This window comes from Coregonus lavaretus (assembly GCF_964263955.1).
Source record: "Coregonus lavaretus genome assembly, chromosome: 6".
In the NCBI taxonomy this organism is placed as follows: Eukaryota; Metazoa; Chordata; class Actinopteri; order Salmoniformes; family Salmonidae; genus Coregonus; species Coregonus lavaretus.
Window position 1 is genome coordinate 39423034 of NC_139993.1, and position 27433 is coordinate 39450466.

At 44.2% G+C, this 27433-nt stretch overlaps 1 protein-coding gene across 3 annotated transcripts in view; it reads left to right on the plus strand.

Annotated features, from left to right (window-relative positions):
• Positions 1–27433, plus strand: part of LOC311131551 (nuclear factor 1 C-type-like) — a 113654-nt gene that overhangs the window by 83232 nt on the left and 2989 nt on the right. For 2 of the 3 annotated variants that reach the window (XM_084164601.1, XM_084164599.1), the window contains exons 5-10: positions 8255–8378; positions 9027–9151; positions 12207–12317; positions 14538–14719; positions 16515–16689; positions 17577–17662. In XM_084164601.1, coding sequence (XP_084020727.1) covers positions 8255–8378; positions 9027–9151; positions 12207–12317; positions 14538–14719; positions 16515–16689; positions 17577–17662 — 803 coding nt within the window. The remainder of the gene's footprint in view (positions 1–8254; positions 8379–9026; positions 9152–12206; positions 12318–14537; positions 14720–16514; positions 16690–17576; positions 17663–27433) is intronic. The other variant, XM_084164600.1, reaches the window with a different exon arrangement.

The window sequence follows — 27433 nt, forward strand, 5'->3', positions numbered from 1 at the left end:
CAGGTAAGCCAGTTGAGAACAAGTTCTCATTTACAACTGTGACCTGGCCAAGATAAAGCAAAGCAGTGCGGAAAAAACAACAACAACACAGAGTTACACATGGGATAAACAAAACATACAGTCAATAACACAATAGAAAATCTATATACAGTGTGTGCAAATGTAGTAAGTTATGGAGGTAAGGCAATAAATAGGCCATAGTGCAAAATAATTACAATTATAATTTAGTATTAACACTGGAGTGATAGATGTGCAGAAGATGATGTGCAAATAGAGATACTGGGGTGCAAATGAGCAAAATAAATAACAATGTAAATAACAATATGGGGATGAGGTAGTTGGGTGGGCTAATTACAGATGGGCTGTGTACAGGTGCAGTGATCGGTAAGCTGCTCTGACCACTGATGCTTAAAGATAGTGAGGGAGATAAGTGTCTCCAGCTTCAGAGATTTTTGCAGTTCGTTCCAGTCATTTGCAGCAGAGAACTGGAAGGAATGGCGACCAAAGGAGGTGTTGGCTTTGGGGATGACCAGTGAGATATACCTGCTGGAACGCATACTACGGGTGGGTGTTGCTATGGTGACCAATGAGCTAAGATAAGGCGGGGATTTGCCTAGAAGGGATTTATAGATGACCTGGAGCCAGTGGGTTTGGCGACGAATATGTAGTGAGGGCCAGCCAACGAGAGCGTACAGGTCACAATGGTGGGTAGTATATGGGGCTTTGGTGACAAAACGGATGGCACTGTGATAGACTACATCCAATTTGCTGAGTAGAGTGTTGGAAGCTATTTTGTAAATGACATCGCCGAAGTCAAGGATCGGTAGGATAGTCAGTTTTACGAGGGCATGTTTAGCAGCATGAGTGAAGGAGGCTTTGTTGCGAAACAGGAAGCCGATTCTAGATTTAACTTTGGATTGGAGATGCTTAATGTGAGTCTGGAAGGAGAGTTTACAGTCTAACCAGACACCTAGGTATTTGTAGTTGTCCACATATTCTAAGTCAGAGCCGCCGAGAGTAGTTATTCTAGTCGGGCAGGCGGGTGCAAGCAGCGTTCGATTGAAGAGCATGCATTTAGTTTTACTAGCGTTTAAGAGCAGTTGGAAGCCACGGAAGGAGTGTTGTATGGCATTGAAGCTCGTTTGGAGGGTTGTTAACACAGTGTCCAATGAAGGGCCAGATGTATACAAAATGGTGTCGTCTGCGTAGAGGTGGATCTGAGAGTCACCAGCAGCAAGAGTGACATCATTGATATACACAGAGAATAGAGTCGGCCCGAGAATTGAACCCTGTGGCACCCCCATAGAGACTGCCAGAGGTCCAGACAACAGGCCCTCCGATTTGACACATTGAACTCTATCTGAGAAGTAGTTGGAGAACCAGGCGAGGCAGTCATTTGAGAAACCAAGGCTATTTAGTCTGCCGATAAGAATGCGGTGATTGACAGAGTCAAAAGCCTTGGCCAGCTCAATGAAGACGGCTGCACAGTACTGTCTTTTATTGATCACGGTTATTATATCGTTTAGGACCTTGAGCGTGGCTGAGGTACACCCATGACCAGCTCAGAAACCAGATTGCATAGCGGAGAAGTTACGGTGGGATTCTAAATGGTCGGTGATCTGTTTGTTAACTTGGCTTTCAAATACTTTCGAAAGGCAGGGCAGGATGGCTATAGGTCTGTAACAGTTTGGATCTAGAGTGTCACCCCCTTTGAAGAGGGGGATGACCGCGGCAGCTTTCTAATCTCTGGGGATCTCAGACGATACGAAAGAGAGGTTGAACAGGCTGGTGATAGGGGTTGCGAAAATTTAGGCGGCTAATTTTAGAAGGAAAGGGTCCAGATTGTCTAGCCCAGCTGATTTGTAGGGGTCCAGATTTTGCAGCTCTTTCAGAACATCAGCTGTCTGAATTTGTGTGAAGGAGAAGCGGGGGGGGCATGGGCAAGTTGCAGCGGAGGGTGCAGAGCTGGTGGCCGGGGTAGGGATAGCCAGGTGGAAAGCATGGCCAGCTGTAGCAAAATGCTTGTTGAAATTTTCGATTATCATAGATTTATCGGTAGTGACAGTGTTTCCTAGCCGCAGTTCAGTGGGCAGCTGGGAGGAGGTGCTCTTATTCTCCATGGACTTTACGGTGTCCCAAAACGTTTTGGAGTTAGTGCTACAGGATGCACATTTCTGTTTGAAAAAGTTAGCCTTTCCTAACTGATTGTGTATATTGGTTCCTGACTTCCCTGAAAAGTTGCATATCACGGGGGCTGTTCGATGCTAATGCCGTACGCCACAGGATGTTTTTGTGCTGGTCAAAGGCAGTCAAGTCTGGGATGAACCAGGGGCTATATCTGTTCTTAGTTCTGAATTTTTTGAATGGGGCATGCTTATTTAAGATGGAGAGGAAAGCACTTTTAAAGAACAACCAGGCATCCTCTACTGACGGAATGAGGTCAATATCCATCCAGGATACCTGGGCCAGGTCAATTAGAAAGGCCTGCTCGCTGAAGTGTTTTAGGGAGCGTTTGACAGTGATGAGGGGTGGTCGTTTGACCGCGGACCCATTACGGACGCAGGCAATGAGGCAGTGATCGCTGAGATCCTGGTTGAAGACAGCGGAGGTGTATTTAGAGGGTAAATTAGTCAGGATGATATCTATCAGGGTGCCCATGTTAACGGATTTAGGGTTGTACCTGGTAGGTTCCTTGATAATTTGTGTGATATTGAGGGCATCTAGTTTAGATTGTAGGACGGCCGGGGTGTTAAGCATATCCCAGTTTAGGTCACCAAGCAATACAAACTCTGAGGATAGATGGGGGGCAATCAATTCACATATGGTGTTCAGGGCACAGCTGGGGGCTGAGGGGGTCTGTAGCAAGCAGCAACAGTGAGAGACTTATTTCTGGAAAGGTAGATTTTTAGAAGTAGAAGCTCAAACTGTTTGGGCACAGACCTGGATAGTATGAAAGAGCTCTGCAGGCTATCTCTACAGTAGATTGCAACTTCGCCCCCTTTGGCAGTTCTATCTAGACGGAAAATTTTGTAGTTGGGAATGGACATTTCAGAATCTTTGGTGGCCTTCTTAAACCAGGATTCAGACACTGCTAGAACATCAGGGTTGGCTGAGTGTGCTAACGCAGTGAATAACTCAGACTTAGGGAGGAGGCTTCTGATGTTAACATGCAAGAAACCAAGGCTTTTGCAATTACAGAAGTCAACAAATGATAGCGCCTGGGGAGCAGGAGTGATACTGGGGGCTACAGGGCCTGGGTTAACCTCTACCTCACCAGAGGAACAGAGGAGGAGTAGAATAAGGATACGGCTAAAGGCTTTAAGAACTGGTCTTCTAGTGCGTTGGGTACAGAGAAAAAAGGGGGCCGATTTCCGGGCGTTGTAGAATAGATTCAGCTCATTATGTACAGACAAGGATATGGAAGGATATGAGTACAGTGGAGGTAAACCTAAGCGTTGGGTAAAGATTAAAGAGATAGCATCACTGGAGGCACCGATTGAGCCGGTCTCCGCGTGTGTGGGGGGTGGGACAAAGGATCTATCTGAGACAGGTTGAGCAGGACTGGGGGCTCTACATTGAAAAAGTACAGTTAGAACTAACCGAAACAGCAATAGGCAAGGCATATTGACATTGGAGATAGGCATAAAGCAGTCACAGGTGTGATTCGAGAGAGCTAAGACAACAGCTGGTAATGGCGACGAAAGTTTGAGCTGACGCTAAACAGATCAACAGGATGGGGTACCGTATAAAGGAACAGTCCAGCAGGCATCAGCTGTGTAGCTGAGTGATCATAAGGTCCAGTGAACAGCAATAAGTAAGTCCGGGAGCAATTCAGTGGCTGCTACGTTACAGGCACGGCTGTTGATTGCGTGTGCTAGCGGGCCGGGGCTAGCAGATGGATCTTCGTGGTCGTTGCAACGGGAAGCCTGTTGAAACCACATCAGACGATTACGTCGGCAGACCAGTCGTGATGGATCGGCGGGGCTCCGTGTCAACACTAGGAGGTCCCGTCCGGTTGACAGAGAGGTAGATAGCCGGGAGATGGGCCTGGCTCGAAGCTAGCTCAAGGCTAACTGGGGTTAGCTTCAGGACAGTGGTGATTAGTGGTGATTAGCCAACAACGACAACAGCCATTCGGTTGCAGCTAGCTAGTTGCGATGATCCGGTGTTAAGGTCCAGTGATTCCGGCAGAAAATCCGATATGCTCTGGCTCGATAGCGCGATGTGCAGACTGTGCAGACTGGCCGATAATTGGACAATGGTGAAAACCGCTAACGGTGGCTAAAAGCAAGTAGCTAGTTAGCTGGCTAGCTGGCTAGTTTCAGCCAGAGGTTCTGGATAAAAATGTATGAAGAAATAATAGAATCCGTTCCACATTGGGTGAGGCAGGTTGCAGGAAAGTATATTTAGTTAAAGGATGGAAAGTGAGATTGAGAAATATATACGGAAAATACATTTTTTTATTTTTTTTTTTTTTACATGAGGACACTACAGAAAACACGTCCGCACTGCTATGCCATCTTGACTGACTAATTGGAAGTAAACGTAGTTAAAGACTTCAATTAACCACCTGCCATCTGGTCTCTCCTGGGAAAAAGACTGCTATTCCAGATTCACTCCCTTCACTCCCCAAATCCTCAGCTGCACATGATGCTATGCTATAACAACTATCACCTGCATCTCTGTTTATGTGACACATTCAGATTCATATCACAAACTCCACAACACTTGTATCATGTATTTACGCCAATATCAATGCTTGTGTTTTAAACCCCAAGAGGCGTTGATTTTAGACTACGTAATTAGCTTATTTAACTAATGTTACTTTTAAGTGCTTTCTACTGTATTTACCCAGGCCTCATATGGGATGCATATCCTAGGAGACATTAGCCGCCTTTTAGAAATGATGAATTCTCCACTGACCTACTTTGCTAGTGTAATTAAACAGAGCAGAATGTGTTGTTATTACTGCTTTGCATCACCATGGCTATCCAGCTCAACCATAGAAATAGAATCCCACACATTGATGTGAATGGGGATTCCTTTTCTAATAATTAGATTTCTATGCGTTCAACCACCTCATGTTCGGAGTTCCCTCCCTGGTTACTCCTTTTTGGCCAGAGTTTCCTGTAAGGTGCACATGAAAGACTTTCTACACTGGAGATCCATGAATCCTCCCTTTGTCTTGTGTTCCCTAGCGTCTCGGTACAGTGTGTGAGTCAGGGAGAGATTGATCGCCTGGGGATCTGTATTGACGCCATCCCACTGTTAATAAGCATACCTGCCCTAACAAATGGGACATTGTTCTCCGAGCTCACTGTCTCCCCACGGCTCGGTAAAGTACAGTACACACTAGCGTAGTATAGTGCAACAACATCTCTGTCCACTCCAGCCAGATCACAGCACAGTAGCAGGCAGCCATTAATGCACATGGCCATATAAATGACATTAGTGGAAACCTGAGAGGGGAAATGGGGTAAATGCTGATAGATGGCTGCACAGCCCCAGACCCATAATGCTACATCATCATGCTCTTGTCCTGAGAGTTGAAGTACAGTAGCAGACTGCAGCTGGGATTGTCCACTTTTTGTAACCTCTCGCTCAACGTCAACAAAACGAAGGAGCTGATCGTGAACTACAGGAGATGGCAGAGAGAGTACGCCCCCATCCACATCGACAGGACCGCAGTGGAGAGTCAAAAGCTTGAAGTTCCTCGGCGTGCACATCACTGAGGACCTGAAATGGTCCCTCCAGGACATCGACAGCAGCCGGTGTCACAGCCGGTGACACAGGAAGGCCAAGAAGATCATCAAGAACCTCAGCCACCCAAGCCACTGCCTGTTCACCCCGCTACCATCTAGAAGGCAGAGACAGTACAGGTGCATCAAAGCTGGGACCGAGAGACTGAGAAACTGAGAAACAGCCATCAGACTGTTAAACAGTCACCACTAGCCAGCCTCCGCTCAGTACCCTGCCCTGAACCATAGACACTGTTCTAGCCGGCTAACACCTGGTACTCTACCCTGCACCGTAGGGACTGCTGCCCTATGTACATAGTCATTGAACACTGGTCAGTTTAATAATGTTTACATACTGCTTTACCCACTTTATATGTACACTGAGTGTACAAAACATTAAGGACACCTGCTCTTTCCATGACATAGACTGACCAGGTGATTCCAGGTGAAAGCTAAGATCCCTTATTGATGCCACCTGTTAAATTCACTTCAATCAGTGTAGATGAAGGGGAGGAGACAGGTTAAATAATGATTTTTAAGCTTTGAGACAATTGAGACATGGATTGTGTATGAGTGCCATTCAGAGGGTGAATGGGCAAGACAAAATATTTAAGTGCCTTTGAACAGGGTATGGTATAAGGTGCCAGGCGCACCTGTTTGAGTGTGCCAAGAACTGCAACGCTGCTGGGTTTTTCATGCTCAACAGTTTCCCGTGTGTATCAAGAATGGTCCACCACCCAAAGGACATCCATCCAACTTAACACAACTGTGGGAAGCGTTGGCGTTAACATGGGCCAGCATCCCTGTGGAACACTTTCGACACCTTGTAGTTTAGGCCCCAACGAATTGAGGCTCTTCTGAGGGCAATTAAGATGTTCCTAATGTTTTGTACACCGTGTGTGTGTGGGGGTGTTTGTGTGTGTGTACACAGTGCATTCGGAAGGTATTCAGACACCTTGACTTTTTCCACATTTTGTTACGTTACAGCCTTATTCTAAAATAGTTTTTTCCCCTCATCAATCTACACACAATGCCCCGTAATGACAAAGCAAAAACAGGTTTTTAGAAATGTTTGCACATTTATAAAAAAGAGAAATATCACATTTACATAAGTATTCAGACCCTTTACTCACTACTTTGTTGAAGCAACTTTGGCAGCGATTACAGTCTTGAGTCTTCTTGGGTATAACACTACCAGCTTGGCACAACTATATTTGAGGAGTTTCTCCCATTCTTCTCTGCAGATCCTCTCAAGCTCTGTGGGATGGCGTATCGCTGCAGAATGCTGTGGTAGCCATGCTGTTTAAGTGTGCCTTGAATTCTAAATAAATCACAGACAGTGTCACCAGCAAAGCACCCCCACACAATCACACCTCCGCCTCCATGCTTTAAGGTGGGAAATACACATGCGGAGATAATCCGTTCACCGACACCGCGTCTCATAAAGACATGGCGGTTGGAACCAAAAATCTCCAATTTGGACTCCAGACCAAAGGACACATTTCCACTGGTCTAATGTCCATTGCTCGTGTTTCTTGGCCCAAGCAAGTCTCTTCTTCTTATTGGTGTCCTTTAGTAGTGGTTCCTTTGGAGCAATTCGACCATGAAGGCCTGATTCACACAGTCTCCTCTGAACAGTTGATGTTGAGATGTGTCTGTTACTTGAACTCTCTGAAGCATTAATTTGGGCTGCAATTTCTGAGTCTGGTAGCTCTAATGAACTTATCCTCTGCAGCAGAAGTAACTCTGGGTCTTCCATTCCTGTGGCGGTCCTCATGAGAGCCAGTTTCATCATAGCGCTTGATGGTTTTTGCGACTGCACATGAAGAAACTATCAAAGTTCTTGACATTTTCTGGATTGACTGACATTCATGTCTTAAAGTAATGATGGACTGTTGTTCCTCTTTGCTTATTTGAGCTGTTCTTGCCATAATATGGACTTGGCCTTTTACCAAATAGGGCTATCTTCTGTATACCCTCCTACCTTGTCACAACACTACTGATTGTCTTAAACGCATTAAGAAGGAAAGAAATTCCACAAATTATATTTTAAGAAGGCACACCTGTTAATTGAAATGCATTCCAGGTGACTACCTCGTGAAGCTGGTTGAGAGAATGCCAAGAGTGTGCAAAGCTGTCATCAAGGCAAAGGGTGGCTATTTGAAGAATTTCAAATATAACATTTATTTTGATTTGTTTAACACTTTTTTGGTTACTACGATTCCAAATGTGTTATTTATAATCTGTGTACGCTACCAATAAACTTTTATTTGATTTTGGGGTGCTTTTCTTGTTACAGAGAAGTACACACAGATACAACACAATATGTTTGCTCACAGAGCGACACAATTCTTTAGCAGCGATGTGTGAGTGAGCTTGAGGATGGTGTTATGTCATTTGTGTAGATATTTTAGGATTATTCTATAGATAATTGATGTCTAATTGAAAGTGATGTACAGTGTGTGTTCCTCCCCTGACTGACCTGTCCCCCCTGTGTGTGTGTTTGTTGTGTGCAGCTCCGGTGGTGACAGGGGCAGGCCCTAACTTTTCTCTGGGAGAGCTGCAGGGGCACCTGGCCTACGACCTTAACCCCTCAGGGGTGGGCATGAGGAGAACCCTGCCCAGCACCTCCTCCAGTGGGTCAGTACCCAGCCCCGAAACACACACACACACACGCACATGTGCGCACACACACACACCTAGACTGGAAATGAATATACAACATACACTTCAAATAGACAAACTCACTGCACAATACACTCGGTTTGTTTGTACTCTACCCTGTGAATAAACTCACATTTAGAGTGAATGTTAGAATATATTTCATGTTAACAGGAGCCTTGCATAAGTGAATTGCTGGATGTGCAAACACTTGGGTCGATGACAGGAGGACTGTATGGTTGTTTTTATTGGTGCACAGAGAGCAGTATCCTGGTGTTGAAAGCACAAGACCTTCACTACAATAACAATGGCTGTTCCTCATGTGACTGCAGGCTATGTAATTTATCTGAGCGTGTGCAACACTGCCAAAACACAAGCTGTGACTTATTGTCTTATTTTTCACTGTAAACGTCAAGTAAAGCTGGGACAAACTGAGACCGTAAATAAACTGGTTTACCTGAGAGTCCTGGAGCTGCTCAGTTTCCTACCGGCCATCTCCAGGTTGACGTTGTTGACCCACTTGTGTACTGTGCATGTGTATATACTTTATACACAGTTTTGAGCTGTCAATGTTTCACATTGCCTTTCCCTTATTTCCTCCTCCCTCTTTCCCTCTGTGACATACAGGAGTAAGAGGCACAAGTCGGGATCCATGGAGGATGATGTGGACACCAGTCCTGGGGGAGAGTACTATACCTCTCCCAACTCCCCGGCTAGCAGCTCCCGCAACTGGCAGGAGGATCTGGAAGGAGGTGAGCATCCCCTCTGGGCTTCCACACAATCTCTTAGCTATTGTATAGTTTTGACCAAGGACAGTGCTTATTGCTCGTCAGTTAGTACAAACTCATTATGTCTTGCTGAGGACACTGGCTATCCTCCAACTCTTCAGTAATTTCAAACGGTGACTCAGTTCTGGTGTCCCTCTTAAATGTTCTTCATTACGGGTGTCGAGAAACGTCTACAACTCATACTTTTCATAATCACAGTGGGGAAACAGCTGAAATATCAGGCCATATGTCACGCCCTGACTCTAGGGATTTGTATTGGTTGAGTCAGGGTGTGTATTTTCTGTGTTGGGTTTGTCTATGTTAGTTTCTAGATCGTTTAGATCTATGTTGGCCAGGGTGGTTCCCAATCAGAGGCAGCTGTAGCTCGTTGTCTCTGATTGGGGACCATACTTAGGTAGCCTGTTGGCACTAGTGGGGTGTGGGATCTTGTTCCGTGTTGAGGTATGTTATTTGTCTACCTTGGACTTCACGTTTCATTTGTTGTTTTGTCGTGTGTTTAGCCGTAAATAAATATGAATGCATATCACGCTGCACCTTGGTCCTTCTCGTCCGTAAACGATCGTGACACCATACTTTCACTTCAAGTACCTTGAACGCCATTGACACAGTGCAAAAGAGCAAATTATAAATATATCATGTTATAAACAGAAAGTACGCAGCTTCAAATTTCCCAAATTGAGCCTGAAGTCGTAATTAATTCATGAACCAACAATTTTTGTGAAAGTCTGCAAAAAGTCAAGTGGCCCAGGATACCTTGGAGCAGTATCCACAAATGCACCGTCGCAGTAACTACCTTCTTGCTTTCCTCTCACCTCAGGTTCACGAATCAGTTTGCTAGTATGGAATGATTTTCCTAACAAAGATATCTAGCAAACAGCAAAGCTACTGTGTATCTCTCATCCAGATACAAGCAATCTTTTCAAGATAATTGTATAAAGCAGTATTTGAAATATTGATATCGCATATGCCTTTCACATTGTCTTGTACAGTATGGCCCTCCTCCCCCAACAGCACTGACCAGGTTCTGGTAGAAATAGGATGAGTAGGTTACAGCATGCACAGTTTGGTCCAGTGGTTGAGTGAGTGAGTGTGGGACAGAGTAAGTGGTCAGGTAGTGGGCGTGCTGAGTGAGTAGGGCCTGCCTGGTAAGTGCACTACACATGTGGGATCATGTGTGTATGAGCCTCGAGGCAGCTCTCTAACCATGGGTTAGCAGCAGTAAGTGGGAGGAGGATCAACATCTTTACAACACAACCGTTACCTGAGTGTTTAACACACACCGAAAACATTTTAACACACTGTGTGTTGTTCTACCGGGGGAGTTTCTAGGCATCCCATATGATCTAATGCTGTTAAACTGCGGTGGACTCTCCACGCTACACTAATAGTGTCCAGTGGCCTGTAAAGGGCCCTGGTGGCGTGTCTGGGGGCTTTGTGGTGCTATTAACCAGAGTGGCCCCGGCTGGGCCCCAGGCTCCAGGAGGGCACCCGATACAGGTACCTTGACGCTGACACCAGAGCTGTGGAGGTCAACAGAGCAGAGCCGGCCCCTCTCACCCCCAGCCCCGACCCCGTCAGAGGCCCTGCAGGAGTCTGGCCCAACCCTCCTCGTGTCGTGCTCTCTCTTCCTGTCTAGACAGCTCTAATGAGCTCCTCTTTAACGACCCCTTCGGATGATTGCTCTGAGATGGTGGGGGGGCTACAGGCTGTGTGAGAGGAGGATGTTTGTGCACCTTCCCCAGGTAGAGGTGGTCAGGGAAGCTTGCCTCAATACTAGGGGAAGCTTGCGTCAGTCTGCAGCGGGGCGACTGGATTGGAAAGGTAATGCCTGGCCTCCTGTAGAGCTGTGGTTTGACCCCTGGCTCAGGTCACCAGCACTACCAACTCTTAGTTAAGGAGGTTACGGTTTAAGCCTCACTTAACCATCGATTAGATTACAACTCATACTCTGTAGACTTTGTTCAAAAGAGACATTCTCAAGGTATTGTAATGTAAATATTAATATAATGTGTCAATACAGTAGGTAGATGTGTGGGTTGGCCTAGTCCCTTGAAGACTGAGCTGAGTGGTCAGTCAGATTAGTGTGATCAGGTAATTAGCGTCAGTGCTGTAATGGCTGCCCCTGCCTAACCCCCAGCACTAAGCCGGACGTGCATGTTTATCCTATGAGCAAGTCTCCCGTTGAACCTCAGCTGCCCCCCTGCCCTCTGACATTCCTGAAAAGCTCTGATTTACTCACTCACTCCACTCTGAGACAGAGGGCTGAGGGTGGAGAGCTGGGGTAGAGCAGGGGAAGAGGAAGCTGTCAAATAAACCTTTCCCCCTCTCTCTCTGTCTCCCTCGCTCTCTCTCCAGCTCTTTCTCAGAAAACAATTAGAGTGAGGGGTATAAATGTATAATGTGTGAAAGAGAATCCTCACTCCATGACTGACTCCCTCTGTACAGTATCACAGTAAGAACTCCGCCACTCCTAAGAAGGAAACAAAGAGCTGTGCAATGTTAATACCCTAATCTAAAACAGGCCCGAGCTGGGTGGAGAAAGGGTTCCTCACACACATTCTGTGTGCGATAGCAAGCTAAACACAGAGGAGGAGGACAAGGAGGGTTGCACCCTGCCAGTAATATCACTGCAACAAATATGCATTTGTTTAGCACATCTAAGCAACTCTGGTATCAGGCACTGCAGGCCACTTGGGAATGTGAGTGATCTACCTAGGCGAACCGGATTTGGGGTAGACCTGGCCAAAACATAACATTGATTCTGATCCTGTTGTTTTGGCTTAATGAGGAAGTTGGGAGCCCATGTGCTCACTGCAACTGCAGCACTGAGGACTTACTGGGTCTTGTCAAGGCACCCTGCCACCCTGTGTTGAGTTACTGTAATTACAACAGCCATGTAGTAGCAGATTCAATTGGGCAATTTAAATATAGGGTCTTTTCAATAGTATTCTCCAGACAGTCATTATTATTATGGGAGTCGCATCAGTAACACCCTCTGTATCTCTGTCTCTGTGTCCAGGCATGTCCCCTGGAGTAAAGAAGACCGAGATGGACAGCCCGTCTCCTCAAGAGAGCTCCCCACGCCTCGGCTTCACACAGCACCACCGGCCCGTCATCGCAGTGCACAGTGGTCAGTACACACACTCTTATGCACATCACATTCACAGGAGACATCTTGTCACTGTTGCCACAATCCACCCCCCTCACACATGCACATCTCCTAGGATATGAATCGTGTTTAAAAATTTCAAAACAAAAGTCTGAACTGTCATTTTTTTTAAATCAGCCCTTCTCCACAGCTAAGATATTCCGTATGTAATGTCTCGTGCTGTAGGGAGGTTCAACATCAGCAGCAACACTATCTACATAGTTCCACATTTTGACTGACTGAAGGTATTATGCTTTCAACAAGACCAGCTTCCTTTCAGACCATGCATTATTTGAGGTTTTAATTGAACATCCCGTTAACACTTTCTGACAGATAATTGTTTGTGGAAACAATGAAGAGTAATCTATGAGCAGGTAGTGTTCCCCAGGCAAACGTCTGCTGGATGATGCATGAACAATTAAAGCCGCTATTAAAATGAATTGGCCGTGCATCACCATATGTCAGCTAAATTAGCGCATGGTGCTGATAGAGTTGCCATACTAAATGTGATAAACAAACTCATGCAATAGGTACTGCACGAAGGGAGAGGCGCAAAGACTGAGTCATTTCATTACATATACACTACCGGTCAAAAGTTTTAGAACACCTACTCATTCAAGGGTTTTTCTTTATTTGTACTATTTTCTACATTGTAGAATAATAGTGAAGACATCAAAACTATGAAATAACACATATGGAATCATGTAGTATCCAAAAAAGTGTTAAACAAATCAAAATATATTTTATATTTGGGATTCTTCAAATAGCCACCCTTTGCCTTGATGACAGCTTTGCACACTCTTGGCATTCTCTCAACCAGCTTCACCTGGAATGCTTTTCCAACAGTCTTGAAGGAGTTCCCACATATGCTGAGCACTTGTTGGCTGCTTTTCCTTCACTCTGCGGTCCGACTCATCCCAAACCATCTGAATTGGGTTGAGGTCGGGGGATTATGGAGGCCAGGTCATCTGCTGCAGCACTCCATCACTCTCCTTCTTGGTAAAATAGCCCTTACACAGCCTGGAGGTGTGTTGGGTCATTGTCCTGTTGAAAAACAAATGATTGTCCCACTAAGCCAAACCAGATGGGATGGCGTATCGCTGCAGAATGCTGTGGTAGCCATGCTGGTTAAGTGTGCCTTGAATTCTAAATAAATCACAGACAGTGTCACCAGCAAAGCACCCCCACACCATAACACCTCCTCCTCCATGCTTTAAGGTGGGAAATACACATGTAGAGATCATCCGTTCACCACACTGCGTCTCACAAAGACACAGCGGTTGGAACTAAAAATCTCCAATTTGGACTCCAGACCAAAGGACAAATTTCCACCGGTCTAATGTCCATTGCTCGTGTTTCTTGGACCAAGCAAGTCTCTTCTTCTTATTGGTGTCCTTTAGTAGTGGTTTCTTTGCAGCAATTCGACCATGAAGGCCTGATTCCCGCAGCCTCCTCTGAACAGTTGATGTTGAGATGTGTCTGCTACTTGAACTCTGTGAAGCATTTATTTGGGCTGCCATTTCTGAGGCTGGTAAATCTAATGAATTTATCCTCTGCAGCAGAGGTAACTCTGGGTCTTCCCCCCCCTACCTTGTCACAACACAACTGATTGGCTCAAACACATTAAGATGGAAAGAAATTCCACAAATTAACTTTTAAGAAGGCACACCTGTTAATTGAAATGCATTCCAGGTGACTACCTCATGAAGCTGGTTGAGAGAATGCCAAGAGTGTGCAAAGCTGTCAAGGCAAAGGGTGGCTATTTGAAGAATCTCAAATATAAAATATATTTTGATTTGTTTAACACTTTTTTGGTTACTACATGATTCCATATGTGTTATTTTATAGTTTTGATGTCTTTACTATTATTCTACAATGTAGAAAATAGTAAAAAAAATAAAGAAAAATCCTGGAATGAGTAGGTGTTCTAAAACTTTCGACCGGTAGTGTATATATTATTTTTTTCCGTGAATAGTGGTTGTATGAAAGTCACTGACTGTAGAGAATGGCACTCAAACTGAATAATTATTTTGTTTTGCAGAACCACACATCTTTCAATGTCACTTGTATTATCTCAAGCATACCATCATTGTGGAGCATGAACAAGTACATTTATTAACACATTTTCTCTCTCTGTCCCTCTGTCTTTCTCTCTCTTTCTTCCTCTCCCTCTCTTTTCTCCCTTTCTCTCTCTATGTGCAGGGATTTCTCGTAGTCCGCACCCCTCCTCGTCTTTGCACTTCCCCACCACCTCCATCCTGCCCCAGTCCACCTCCTACTTCCCCCACACCGCCATCCGCTACCCGCCACACCTAAGCTCCCAAGACCCGCTGAAGGACCTGGTCTCCCTGGCCTGTGACCCGTCCAACCAGCAGCCCAGCCCAGTGAGTCCAGCCCATCTAACAACTCTAACTAGGGCCCAGAGTTTGTCCTGGTCAGGTCATGTGGTCAGTAAAACTCCTGACCCTACTCATTACTCACTGTCATACTAGATAGAAGTAGAACCCAGCATGGCCAGGGCACAACTGAGCCAGCTACCAATGCTGTCACTAATTGATGTGTGGAGAGAGTTGGTCTCCAATTCACCATGTTTAATGTGTTCATCTCACAGAACCTGTAGTAGTGTGACATCATGTTTGGGCCGTGATTTCATGGCAAGCTCTTCAGTTTGAGGTAATGTTAAGGGAAGTTCACTCACTCGGGTATATTTCCCAGAGGAAATGTATTATACTTTTGAGTGGTTTATTCAGAGATTTGTGTTATTTCCATTTGTCATTTAGATTCACCTAATCGTTTGTTTAATATTTAATTCCTTCATGCTTCATGTTTTCTATATCGTCACCCTGTCTCAGATGGCCTGGTCCCCTGTGAACAGTATGATATGCCATTTCATTCCTATATTCTCCCCCTCTGTGGTCTTTACTACTGGACTGGCCTGGGGATACTCTACTGTAGGTGACATAACCTGAGAGAGAGGCAGCAGCCCACAGCAATGTAGGAACATAGTATACTGCTAGAGTCAGGTTACCCTCACGTAGCTGCTACTCCTCCCCTCTGCTCCAGACTGCAGAATGAAGCCACCACAACTATGCGTGACTCTCAGAATAATTAACACTCACCATACTGTATCTTTAAACATGACAAAGGAGAAAGGGGCAACAATTCGATAGATCTGAAGCCATAAAATCATTGTAATCACTGTATGTGTTTTAGTCAACTTCTTAGATTATCGTTGTTCAATGTATTGGCTGGCCGGTAGTACAGCAGTGGTGAATTCCCCGTCACAGAGAGGAAAATAAGCCCTGAGACTTCCTGCTCTGTTTAGACTCAGCCTGCTGGCCCTGCTGGCCCTGGGACCCACCCAGATCCTCAGACATGGTTATACTCATTACCAATATATGACACAGACCTGAGAGGACCTGCCACTGCACCACATGCAAATGACCCTCCTCCCAGCTTCAATAATGCTGGCATTACAAGCCAGGTTGCTCAATGAAGCTGCTATACTGTTTCTGTTTTGACTTGAAAGGAGTGAAGGGGTGGAGGGAGAAGGAGATCCCTGTACGTCTCTAGCAGTGATGCTGAGGGTCTGGCGCAGGCAGGCAGGCAGCTCACAGAGGAAAGAGGAGAGACATTTATCAGGAGTGCCCCTCAGCAGCAACCACGCTGGGCTCCACTCAGCCCAAACTGCAGAGTCATTGAAATTCGCCCTGCTGCAGTGCGACTGCAGCCAGGCAGTCACAAAGGACGAGCGCATGGGACCACAATGTAGCTGACTCATTTGCTCATCCATTGTTGTGGAAGACAGTGAGTGTGCACTGCAGTCCTCTCCTCTGGGGAGGAGAGAGTCTCTGAAAGCCATGCCAGCCAGTGGAAGTGTAGCCATGGATGGGTGACTGGTTGAGCAGTGCAGTGCCCTGGACATCACTCATTCCCTCTCCCCTCTCTCTCTCTCTCTCTCTCTCTCTTACACACACACACACAAACATGCTGATGGAGAGGGAAAGCATGTGTATGAGAGAGAGTGAGAAATAGTTTGAGAGACAGGGACAGTGCAGTGACATCTACAGTAATATATCATCTGTGCTGCAGCAGTGATGCCCCCTCCTCCTTTCCCACCCCCCTTCTTCCACTCCCCCACTAAACAGCTGACATGTGCCCTCCTCTCTCCCTTCCCAGCTGAACGGCAGTGGTCAAGTGAAGGTGCCCAGTCACTACATCTCCTCCCAGATGCTGGCGCCTCCTCCGCCCCCCGGGATGCCCCGACTGACGCTGCCCTCCGACTCCAAGTCCAGCACCACCACCTCGGACGGGGGAGCCAACTCCCCCACGTCACCCAGTAAGTGGGCCGCTGGTGAGCCTGCTACTCCCAGCCCCTAGGTCTTCAGTGACAATAGTTTTTAAGTGTATAGGGTTGTCATACAGATCCATCGTACTCATTACTGATGGACTTGTTTATGAAAAACAAAGCCAAAGTGATTCAGTACCTGAAGGACGAGGCTATTGTCTCGCAATCCTTTATAAGAGGGAGGAAGGGGGAGAACATTCAGGCGTTTCCGTGCAACTCCTACTCCCATCATCATTAATCATGATCATTTCATTGAGATACACAGGACAGCTCAATATGCTTTACTGAGGACGCTTTAACAATACCAATAAATGACTTTGATTGAAATCTCTGCTAAAGTCCTTCACAACGCCAGCTTCCATTAGTGATACACTTTCTTAATCAGTAATGGAAAGTTACAGTACAAAGTTTGTTGGATGCTGACAGGAGTCCACTGTTTCAGTTAAATGAGCAGGGCCCACCTGTTAATAGATCAATTAGTCAGTACACAGAAGATCACTGTATAATTGATATCAAAGGGCAGGCTTGTGTCCTCACTGTACTTACTGCCCTTATTGTTAGCTATCTTACTAAGTTCCATTACATTGTACTGTATGATCAAGATAAGTTATGACCAACAATGGTTCTGATGTATGGTCTGCGATCTTGTATTGCTGCACAGTATTTCAAAATTGTGCATATACCATAATAAGATGTCAATTTCAGTTAGTATCTGAGGCAGGGGAATTCCCTTGAAATAACTGTGTGCATGACACATCTGCCATTCTTAATGATCTGGCTGCTAATTCAGTTAACAAAAGATTAAACACATGTATTCATTACTGCCCAACCTGATTGACATAACAAGCCATTATGTTCTAAGAGTGTTCTCTCTCTCTCTCTCTCTCTCTCAGCATACTCAGCTCCTGGGACACCTCCTGCCAACCGCTCTTTTGTAGGGATCGGACCTCGAGACCCTGGCACACTCTACCAGGCACAGGTACACAGCACAGCTAACTTTACTGTAGAAAAGCAACTTTGATTTCTCTGTTGTCTGTTACACACTACTTCACTTATGTCCATAACTGTACATAACTCGCGCTCATGTTCACATAGCCACCACAGGGAATGCTACTGAATTAGTACCAGTTGATGGAAGGAATATCTATACACTGTATTACAGTATATTATGTAAATCACTTGAATAATCCTAATCACTATGATTTAAGAAAGTTGCTGATGTCAGACATACTGTATGTAGGCCTCTGCTCTAATGCTCATAGCAGCTCAGAGCTGTAAACCCTCTCACCCCCCTGGCTCTGTTCCTCTCTCTGATATCAAAGCCATACGTCTATGTTCAATTATAGATCTGAGGGCATTAGCTAGGATCTGCCTCAGGGTCTGAATGTTTACAGCCAGCCCAGGACCCTTTTGATGTAACAGGGCTTTTCCCTGTGTGTGAGAGATTTACATGGCCTAAGAAATGTCTCTCTTGTTCAAGCTTACATTTACCTCAGAGTGAGATCGTAGATATTCACTGTTAACACTCATGGCTTTCTCTTCCATTTAGGGATAGATGAGGCTTAAACGTTGATCTATTAAGTTGGTCTCACTTACAGTGGGGAAAAAAAGTATTTAGTCAGCCACCAATTGTGCAAGTTCTCCCACTTAAAAAGATGAGAGAGGCCTGTAATTTTCATCATAGGTACACGTCAACTATGACAGACAAAATGAGGAAAAAAAATCCAGAAAATCACATTGTAGGATTTTTAATGAATTTATTTGCAAATTATGGTGGAAAATAAGTATTTGGTCAATAACAAAAGTTTCTCAATACTTTGTTATATACCCTTTGTTGGCAATGACACAGGTCAAACGTTTTCTGTAAGTCTTCACAAGGTTTTCACACACTGTTGCTGGTATTTTGGCCCATTCCTCCATGCAGATCTCCTCTAGAGCAGTGATGTTTTGGGGCTGTCGCTGGGCAACACGGACTTTCAACTCCCTCCAAAGATTTTCTATGGGGTTGAGATCTGGAGACTCCAGGACCTTGAAATGCTTCTTACGAAGCCACTCCTTCGTTGCCCGGGCGGTGTGTTTGGGATCATTGTCATGCTGAAAGACCCAGCCACGTTTCATCTTCAATGCCCTTGCTGATGGAAGGAGGTTTTCACTCAAAATCTCACGATACATGGCCCCATTCATTCTTTCCTTTACACGGATCAGTCGTCCTGGTCCCTTTGCAGAAAAACAGCCCCAAAGTATGATGTTTTCACTCCCATGCTTCACAGTAGGTATGGTGTTCTTTGGATGCAACTCAGCATTCTTTGTCCTCCAAACACGACGAGTTGAGTTTTTACCAAAAAGTTCTATTTTGGTTTCATCTGACCATATGACATTCTCCCAATCCTCTTCTGGATGCACTCTAGCAAACTTCAGACGGGCCTGGACATGTACTGGCTTAAGCAGGGGGACACGTCTAGCACTGCAGGATTTGAATCCCTGGCGGCGTAGTGTGTTACTGATGGTAGGCTTTGTTACTTTGGTCCCAGCTCTCTGCAGGTCATTCACTAGGTCCCCCCGTGTGGTTCTGGGATTTTTGCTCACCGTTCTTGTGATCATTTTGACCCCACGGGGTGAGATCTTGCGTGGAGCCCCAGATCGAGGGAGATTATCAGTGGTCTTGTATGTCTTCCATTTCCTAATAATTGCTCCCACAGTTGATTTCTTCAAACCAAGCTGCTTACCTATTGCAGATTCAGTCTTCCCAGCCTGGTGCAGGTCTACAATTTTGTTTCTGGTGTCCTTTGACAGCTCTTTGGTCTTGGCCATAGTGGAGTTTGGAGTGTGACTGTTTGAGGTTGTGGACAGGTGTCTTTTATACTGATAACAAGTTCAAACGGGTGCCATTAATACAGGTAACGAGTGGAGGACAGAGGAGCCTCTTAAAGAAGAAGTTACAGGTCTGTGAGAGCCAGAAATCTTGCTTGTTTGTAGGTGACCAAATACTTATTTTCCACCATAATTTGCAAATAAATTCATTAAAGCTCCTACAATGTGATTTTCTGGATTTTCTTTTCTCAATTTGTCTGTCATAGTTGACGTGTACCTATGATGAAAATTACAGGCCTCTCTCATCTTTTTAAGTGGGAGAACTTGCACAATTGGTGGCTGACTAAATACTTTTTTTCCCCACTGTAAATACAAACTAAACACAGTACCTCGATATGTCCCAATGTGGCTGCAGAGCTGAGGCATTTGGGGCTTGCTGCTGCATTGCAGTGCTTCCTGCTCCATAAAAAGTGCAAGTGCACCTCAGTGAGGGGTGTGATGATGTAAAGGGAGAGAGGAAGAGAATGAGAGAGACTGCTGAGCTAGGAGGTGTGTGTGTGTGTGTGTGTGTGTTTTAAGAATGTAACTTGAGAGGTGAATTAGATCTGAAGTAAAATGGCAGAGTCAGCTCATCTGGCCAGTAGAAACATGAAAGAACATAGGGATCCTGCACATGCGATAATAACCAACACATTGTAATGTAATAACACAGGGACAATGCTACACCCCAGGTTACCTTTTCTTTTGTTGTAACCCATCTCAAAGGTATAGAGAGAAACTACTTTGTAGTGTTAATTCTGCCAATTGTCACGGGATATCTAGTCTCTGCTGCATAGTCCTGCTGCACTCATAGGGAACGTCTTTCTTTGTCAGAGGAAGTCATTGTTCCTTTGCTCTGTGTCATGTGGCCTCTTCTGGGCCTCTGCTCCTTCAGCCCTGCTCAGAGAGAGGAACGATAGGGAACCAAAGGGTGGGGGGAATGGAGGGGGCCTTATGAGCCTGCTCCGGAATGGTCACGTCCAGGGCTGTCTGGTTGCTATGGGAAACCAGACATGATGTAATTGCAGGATGAACTTGAACTTCAGGGAGTGGGGAATAAAAAGTAACAGCAGACAAAACTAATGCAAGCCCTGTCCAGCTCGAGTCATTCATCAGCTAGCGGTCCGTCCACTGTGCAAAAAAGCTGGGATTGAAAACCTGCTCCAGCGCGTACTGTGTGTGTCTGTGTCACTATTGTTTACATTTTAATTATCTTATCATCTTCTTTTGGATAGCAGTACGATTTATTTTTCTTTTCAGAAAAATACAACCTCATAACTCAAGGCAGCATTGTAATAGAGTAATACAAGGTCAGTGAGTATTCAGTACAATAGTGTGCTGCATTGAGGGGACAGCTGGGCAGCTCTCTTGCTCCCCTCAGACTGTGCAGCTCTGTCCCAGACTCTCAGCTCTGTATTTTCTTAACTATACTTTCCCCTCTTGGCGAAACGTTTTACAAGAAACAAAAAATTGTTTTTGGAGTGAGACACTCACCACAGTTTGTCACGTATACTCCCTCTCCGGCGTACGAGGTCGCCAGTCTGCTGATTATTACGCACACCTGTCACCATCGTTACGCGCACCTGCGCCTCATCAGACTCACCTGGACTCAATCACGTTCCTGATTACCTCCCCTATATACACTACCGTTCAAAAGTTTGGGGTCACTTAGAAATGTCCTTGTTTTCCATAGAAAAGCAATTTTTTTGTCCTTTAAAATAACATCAAATTGATCAGAAATACACTGTAGACCAGGGGTGTCAAACTCATTTTAGCTCAGGGGCCACATGGAGGAAAATCTATTCCCAAGTGGGCCGGACCGGAAAAATCATGGTATATATAACTTAAAAACAACAACTTCAGATTGTTTTCTTTGTTTTAATACGATCAACATACAACATAAAGCTGGAGCCTGAGGACAGTGTGTCCAAAATAGTACAAGCACAACATCACTATTAATCATAAATCACGTCAAGTTTATTTGAAAATTCTAAAGAAAAAGAACACACAAACACACAATGCCTCAGTGATTAACAGAACTGTTTCACAGATCACAGAACTATATCAGGGTGTCATTTCTCAGGCAGAAATGTAGATACAAATAATGAAATCCTGTTCCCCAAACAAGTGCAAGAACCATAGAGTCAAGAATAGGTTAAATATACAAATAAAATAAAAACAATTAAAAACAATAGCACATCAACATAAAAACATATAAACATAAAGCTGGAGCCTGAGGACAGTGTCCATCCAAAAGCACAACATCACTATTAATCATAAAACACCTCAAGTTATTTGAAAGTTCTGAGGACAAAGAACACACAAACACACAATGCCTCAGTGATTCACAGAAGTATATCACAGATCACAGAACTATATCAGGGTGTCATTTCTCAGGCAGAAATGTAGATACAAATAATGAAATCCTGTTCCCCAAACAAGTGCAAGAACCATAGAGTCAAGAATAGGTTAAATATACAAATAAAATAAAAACAATTAAAAACAATAGCACATCAAAATAAAAAAATATAAACATAAAGCTGGAGCCTGAGGACAGTGTCCATCCAAAAGCACAACATCACTATTAATCATAAAACACCTCAAGTTATTTGAAAGTTCTGAGGACAAAGAACACACAAACACACAATGCCTCAGTGATTCACAGAAGTATATCACAGATCACAGAACTATATCAGGGTGTCATTTCTCAGGCAGAAATGTAGATAAAAATAATGAAATCCTGTTCCCCAAACAAGTGCAAGAACCACAGAGTCAAGAATAGGTTAAATATACAAATAAAATAAAATCAATTAAAAACAATAGCACATCAACATAAAAACATATAAACATAAAGCTGGAGCCTGAGGACAGTGTCCAAAAGCACAACATCACTATTAATCATAAAACACCTCAAGTTATTTGAAAGTTCTGAGGACAAAGAACACACAAACACACAATGCCTCAGTGATTCACATAAGTATATCACAGATCACAGAACTATATCAGGGTGTCATTTCTCAGGCAGAAATGTAGATAAAAATAATGAAATCCTGTTCCCCAAACAAGTGCAAGAACCACAGAGTCAAGAATAGGTTAAATATACAAATAAAATAAAATCAATTAAAAACAATAGCACATCAACATAAAAACATATAAACATAAATCTGAAAGCGTTGCTCAAACTCCCGTAACAGTCCCGTTATTTTATCTTTGAACCGCTTCATGTCTGCCACATGTTGGGTCGCGCACACATTTTTCAGACAGGGGAAGTGAGCTGCATCACCACCGGCAAGTTGCGTCTCCCACAATGACAGCTTCAACTTGAAAGAACGTATGCTGTCATAATACTGCGTGACAACTTTGTTGCGCCCTTGCAGCTGTTTGTTCAAGTTATTCAGGTGCTCTGTAACATCCACCATAAATGCAAGGTCCTGCATCCATTCTGCGGAATGAAATTCTAACACTGGTTTGCCCTTTTCTTCCATGAACTGTTCAATTTCTTCTCGTAAATCAAAGAAACGCCTCAGCACAGCACCTCGGCTTAACCATCTTACCTCAGTGTGGTATGGCAGGCCATAGATGTGGTCTTTCTCTCTGAGAAGGCTGTCAAACTGACGGTGATTCAGGCTTCTGGATCGGATGAAATTAACAGTTTGGATGACCACCTTCATGACGTTATCCATCTTTAATGACTTGCAACACAAAGCCTCCTGGTGCAAAATACAGTGAAAAGTCAAAAAATCACATCCTCCATTTGCAGATTGCACTTTCTCTCTGAACTTTGTCACAACGCCTGCTTTTTTCCCGATCATTGAGGGCGCACCATCTGTAGCCAGGCTGACAGCGCGGGACCAGTCCACTCCGACCCTGTCCAGCGCGCCGACGAGTGCGGTAAAAATATCAGCTGCTGTCGTTGTATCTGTCATCGGCACCAACTCCACGAACTCCTCGGTGATGGTCAATGTGTCATCAACTCCGCGGATGAAAATGACCAGTTGTGCAACATCTGTAATGTCCGTGCTTTCATCAATTGCAACCGAAAACGCAATAAATGACTTTACTTTTTGCTTCAACTGGCTGTCCAAATCCACTGAAAGATCGGAAATCCTGTCTGCAACTGTGTTTCTTGTCAGGCTGATATTTGCAAAAGCCTGCCGCTTTTCAGGGCACACAATCTCCGCTGCCTTCATCATGCATGTTTTTACAAATTCACCCTCACTAAATGGTTTTGAAGCCACTGCGATTTCATTAGCAATGAGGTAGCTAGCTTTCACTGCAGCGTCACTGATGTCTCGGCTGTGAGTAAACACAGACTGCTGTTTCTTCAGACCCGCCAACAGTTCATTCACCTTCTCTCATCTCCGCTGTCCTTGAAAGTTGTCATATTTGTCGGCATGAAGACTCACATAGTGGCGACGAAGGTTATATTCTTTCAGCACTGCAACATGCTCTGAACACACCAAACATACAGCTTTCCCATTCAATTCCGTGAATAAATAGGATGACCATTTTTCTTGGAACACTCTGCACTCTGCGTCCACTTTTCTCTTTTTTGACAGAGACATATTGGGGCAATGAGGGTGCCAAAGCACATAATGTTAAAAGTAGAAGCCGTAATAAATATCGCGGGCAAAACAAAGTAGCTCATTGGCTGCACATGCTTGACCTACTTGCTCTGCCCCGGTATAAACAGTTTGCTTGCTTAACACAATTGCTATTGCGCCGTCCAGTGGACGCAATTGGAACAGCAGTTTATTTTATTGAAAAATTGCAGCGCATTTTTATACTTTACAAAAAATATATATATATACAAATATATATACTTTTTTTTGTTTTTTTACTTTTTAAAAAAAATCATCTCGCGGGCCGGATTAAACCCGTTTGCGGGCCTGATCCGGCCCGCGGCCCGGACGTTTGACACCCCTGCTGTAGACATTGTTAATGTTGTAAATGGCTATTGTAGCTGGAAACAGCTTTTTTTTTTATGGAATATCTACATAGGCGTACAGAGGCCCATTATCAGCAACCATCAGTCCTGTGTTCCAATGACACGTTTTGTTTGCTAATCCAAGTTTATCATTTTAAAAGGCTAATTGATCATTAGAAAACCCTTTTGCAATTATGTTAGCACAGCTGAAAACTGTTGTGCTGATTAAAGAAGCAATAAAACTGGCCTTCTTGAGACTAGTTGAGTATCTGGAGCATCAGCAATTGTGGGTTCGATTACTGGCTGAAAATGGCCAGAAACAAATAACTTTCTTCTGAAACTTGTCAGTCTATTCTTGTTCTGAGAAATGAAGGCTATTCCATGCGAGAAATTGCCAAGAAACTGAAGAACTCATACAACGCTGTGTACTACTCCCTTCACAGAACAGCCAGTAATCGAACCCACAATTGCTGATGCTCCAGATACTCAACTAGTCTCAAGAAGGCCAGTTTTATTGCTTCTTTAATCAGCACAACAGTTTTCAGCTGTGCTAACATAATTGCAAAAGGGTTTTCTAATGATCAATTAGCCTTTTAAAATGATAAACTTGGATTAGCAAACACAACGTGCCATTGGAACACAGGACTGATGGTTGCTGATAATGGGCCTCTGTACGCCTATGTAGATATTCCATTAAAAATCAGCCGTTTCCAGCTACAATAGCCATTTACAACATTAACGATGTCTACACTGTATTTCTGATCAATTTGATGTTATTTTAATGGGCAAAAAAATGCTTTTCTTTCGAAAACAAGGACATTTCTAAGTGACCCCAAACTTTTGAACGGTAGTGTATGTCACTCCCTTTGGTTCCTTCCCTAGGCGTTATTGATTCTGTTCCGTTGTTTCATGTCTGTACGCTACTCGTGTTTTCTTGTTTTGTTCCTTGTTCCATGTATTATTAAATTCACTCCCTGTACTTGCTTCCCGACTCCCAGCGTACACGTTACACAGTTAACCTTGATTGGCTGCGATTGGTTGTCTTTACCATCACTAAAATGTGCTTTTGGTTTCTTGGGAAGCGTGTATAATATTCAAATAATGAAGTCCATTAAATAAGTTCGCATGCAACAAGAGTTCTCTAAACGTAATTCCTATTTCCGCGTAATTCACCATCGAATCATAACATTTTGAGGGACTTAATGGACTTAACTTTACGTTGATCAACTTTTTGTATTAATTTATTTTTATAATAGTAGGCATACTCATTGCCATGTTACACTGTTGAGATTCATCATTCATATGGATGAATGTAATTTCCAGTTGAATCGGTTGTGAAGAAAGGAGTAGTGAGGGAGGGAGGCTTTCCCCAAGAGGACATAGAGTGAACTACTGCTTCACTGATGGCTCAGTATCCCCTCCCTTCATTATTGTCCAAAGTTCATTCATGATCATCACATTAATTGTTACAACGGTAGTCCTTGAATAATTGAGGGATTTACTTTGTTTATGTACTGTAGCCTCACACTTTAATTTAGCCCTGAGTGTGTTATGTTGAGTTCTGGTTTGGCCTGTTTGTTACTTAGTTGGACTTTAGGTCAAGTACTGCTGCATGTTGAAACAGTCTCCATTCTCACTGCTCCAAGGCCACATCGCTCCCATTGCAGATGTGTCTTTCCTTCCAAGTGTGCAGAGGATTTGGACACAGCTGGTTGTTTTCTCCAGCTCCACTGACGGTAACGTCAGCACAACCACATGACTCTCTGTGGCTCCAGGCTAGGGCTGCTGCTATTGACCGACTCACATGAAGGTTTCACCTAAAGCTGGGCCTTTATAAAGCACATTCATCAGTTACATTATATTGCTCAACATGTAAAGAGAGAGACATGTTCTGTTTTAAGGAAGGAGTCGGAGTCCAATGGAAAGAGGTCTGGTAAAGCTTATACTCATTTGTAAAGAGAGAGACCCAGGAGGTTGCCACAGAAATGCCCAAATGAGAGGGGGAAACTCAGAATGTAAATTGTGAGCCTCCACTGAGGCAAGTATTGTGTTTCTATAACATAAACTCGAAATGTATTGAATTATGAGTGGGTGTAGATTGTATATTTATCCCAACAAAGAAAAGCATTTCCAAAATACTGGAATGGCATGCGGTCATTTTAATCTGTTGCATAGATGAGATCCAGAACTCAAGAAACACATGTATTTGTTGATTCAATTATGCCAGTATTAGAAGGCTCATGGGACTGTGTTGAATGTTCTGAATTTGACGAGGGGCTGCAGTAAGTTTTCTGTCAATGGCTAAGGTATGGCGCCTGTAGCCTACAGTATGTGCATTTACCCTTTGCACACAGTGAAGACAGCAGCCCCAGTCATTACAGTAGGATCTATCCACATAGACTCAACAAGCAAGGGGCCCTCCAGAGTTCATTCCCCTGGCACAGACCCTCATCGCCCCCTGCTTTGACTGGCAACCTCCATTGTGGTCTTTCCAATGAGCCAGGCAACCCCTCTGAATTACAATACTGCCTCTTTAATGTGGCTTTGGCTTGGTTTCTCCCGACCCTGCTCAGCAGTTTGTTTCCAAACCCCATTTCAACGTTTTTCCAAGAGTCTGTCCATAGCTCACTCCCCATTCCCCCAGAATACAGTGCTAAGTAAGTACAAATTTGTGCATCTGTGAATGATGAAGCGCCACCACATTGATGGTATAAGCATACTAGCAGGCTCACTGTGTGTGTGTGTGTGTGTGTGTGTGTGTGTGTGTGTACCTGGTGAACAGCGGGCAGGCAGGAGTTAGAGGCTGGAGCCATGGACCACATGGTATTTTACTCTAAGCAGTAACAAGGAATAGGCAAGATGTTTCCTTTTTTAACTTTATTAAATCAATACAATTGGGTGTAGTTAAAGACGTCTGTTTGAGGGCTGTTAAAATGACATAAACCTTGGTGGAAAATGTTGAGGTGGGGGCTA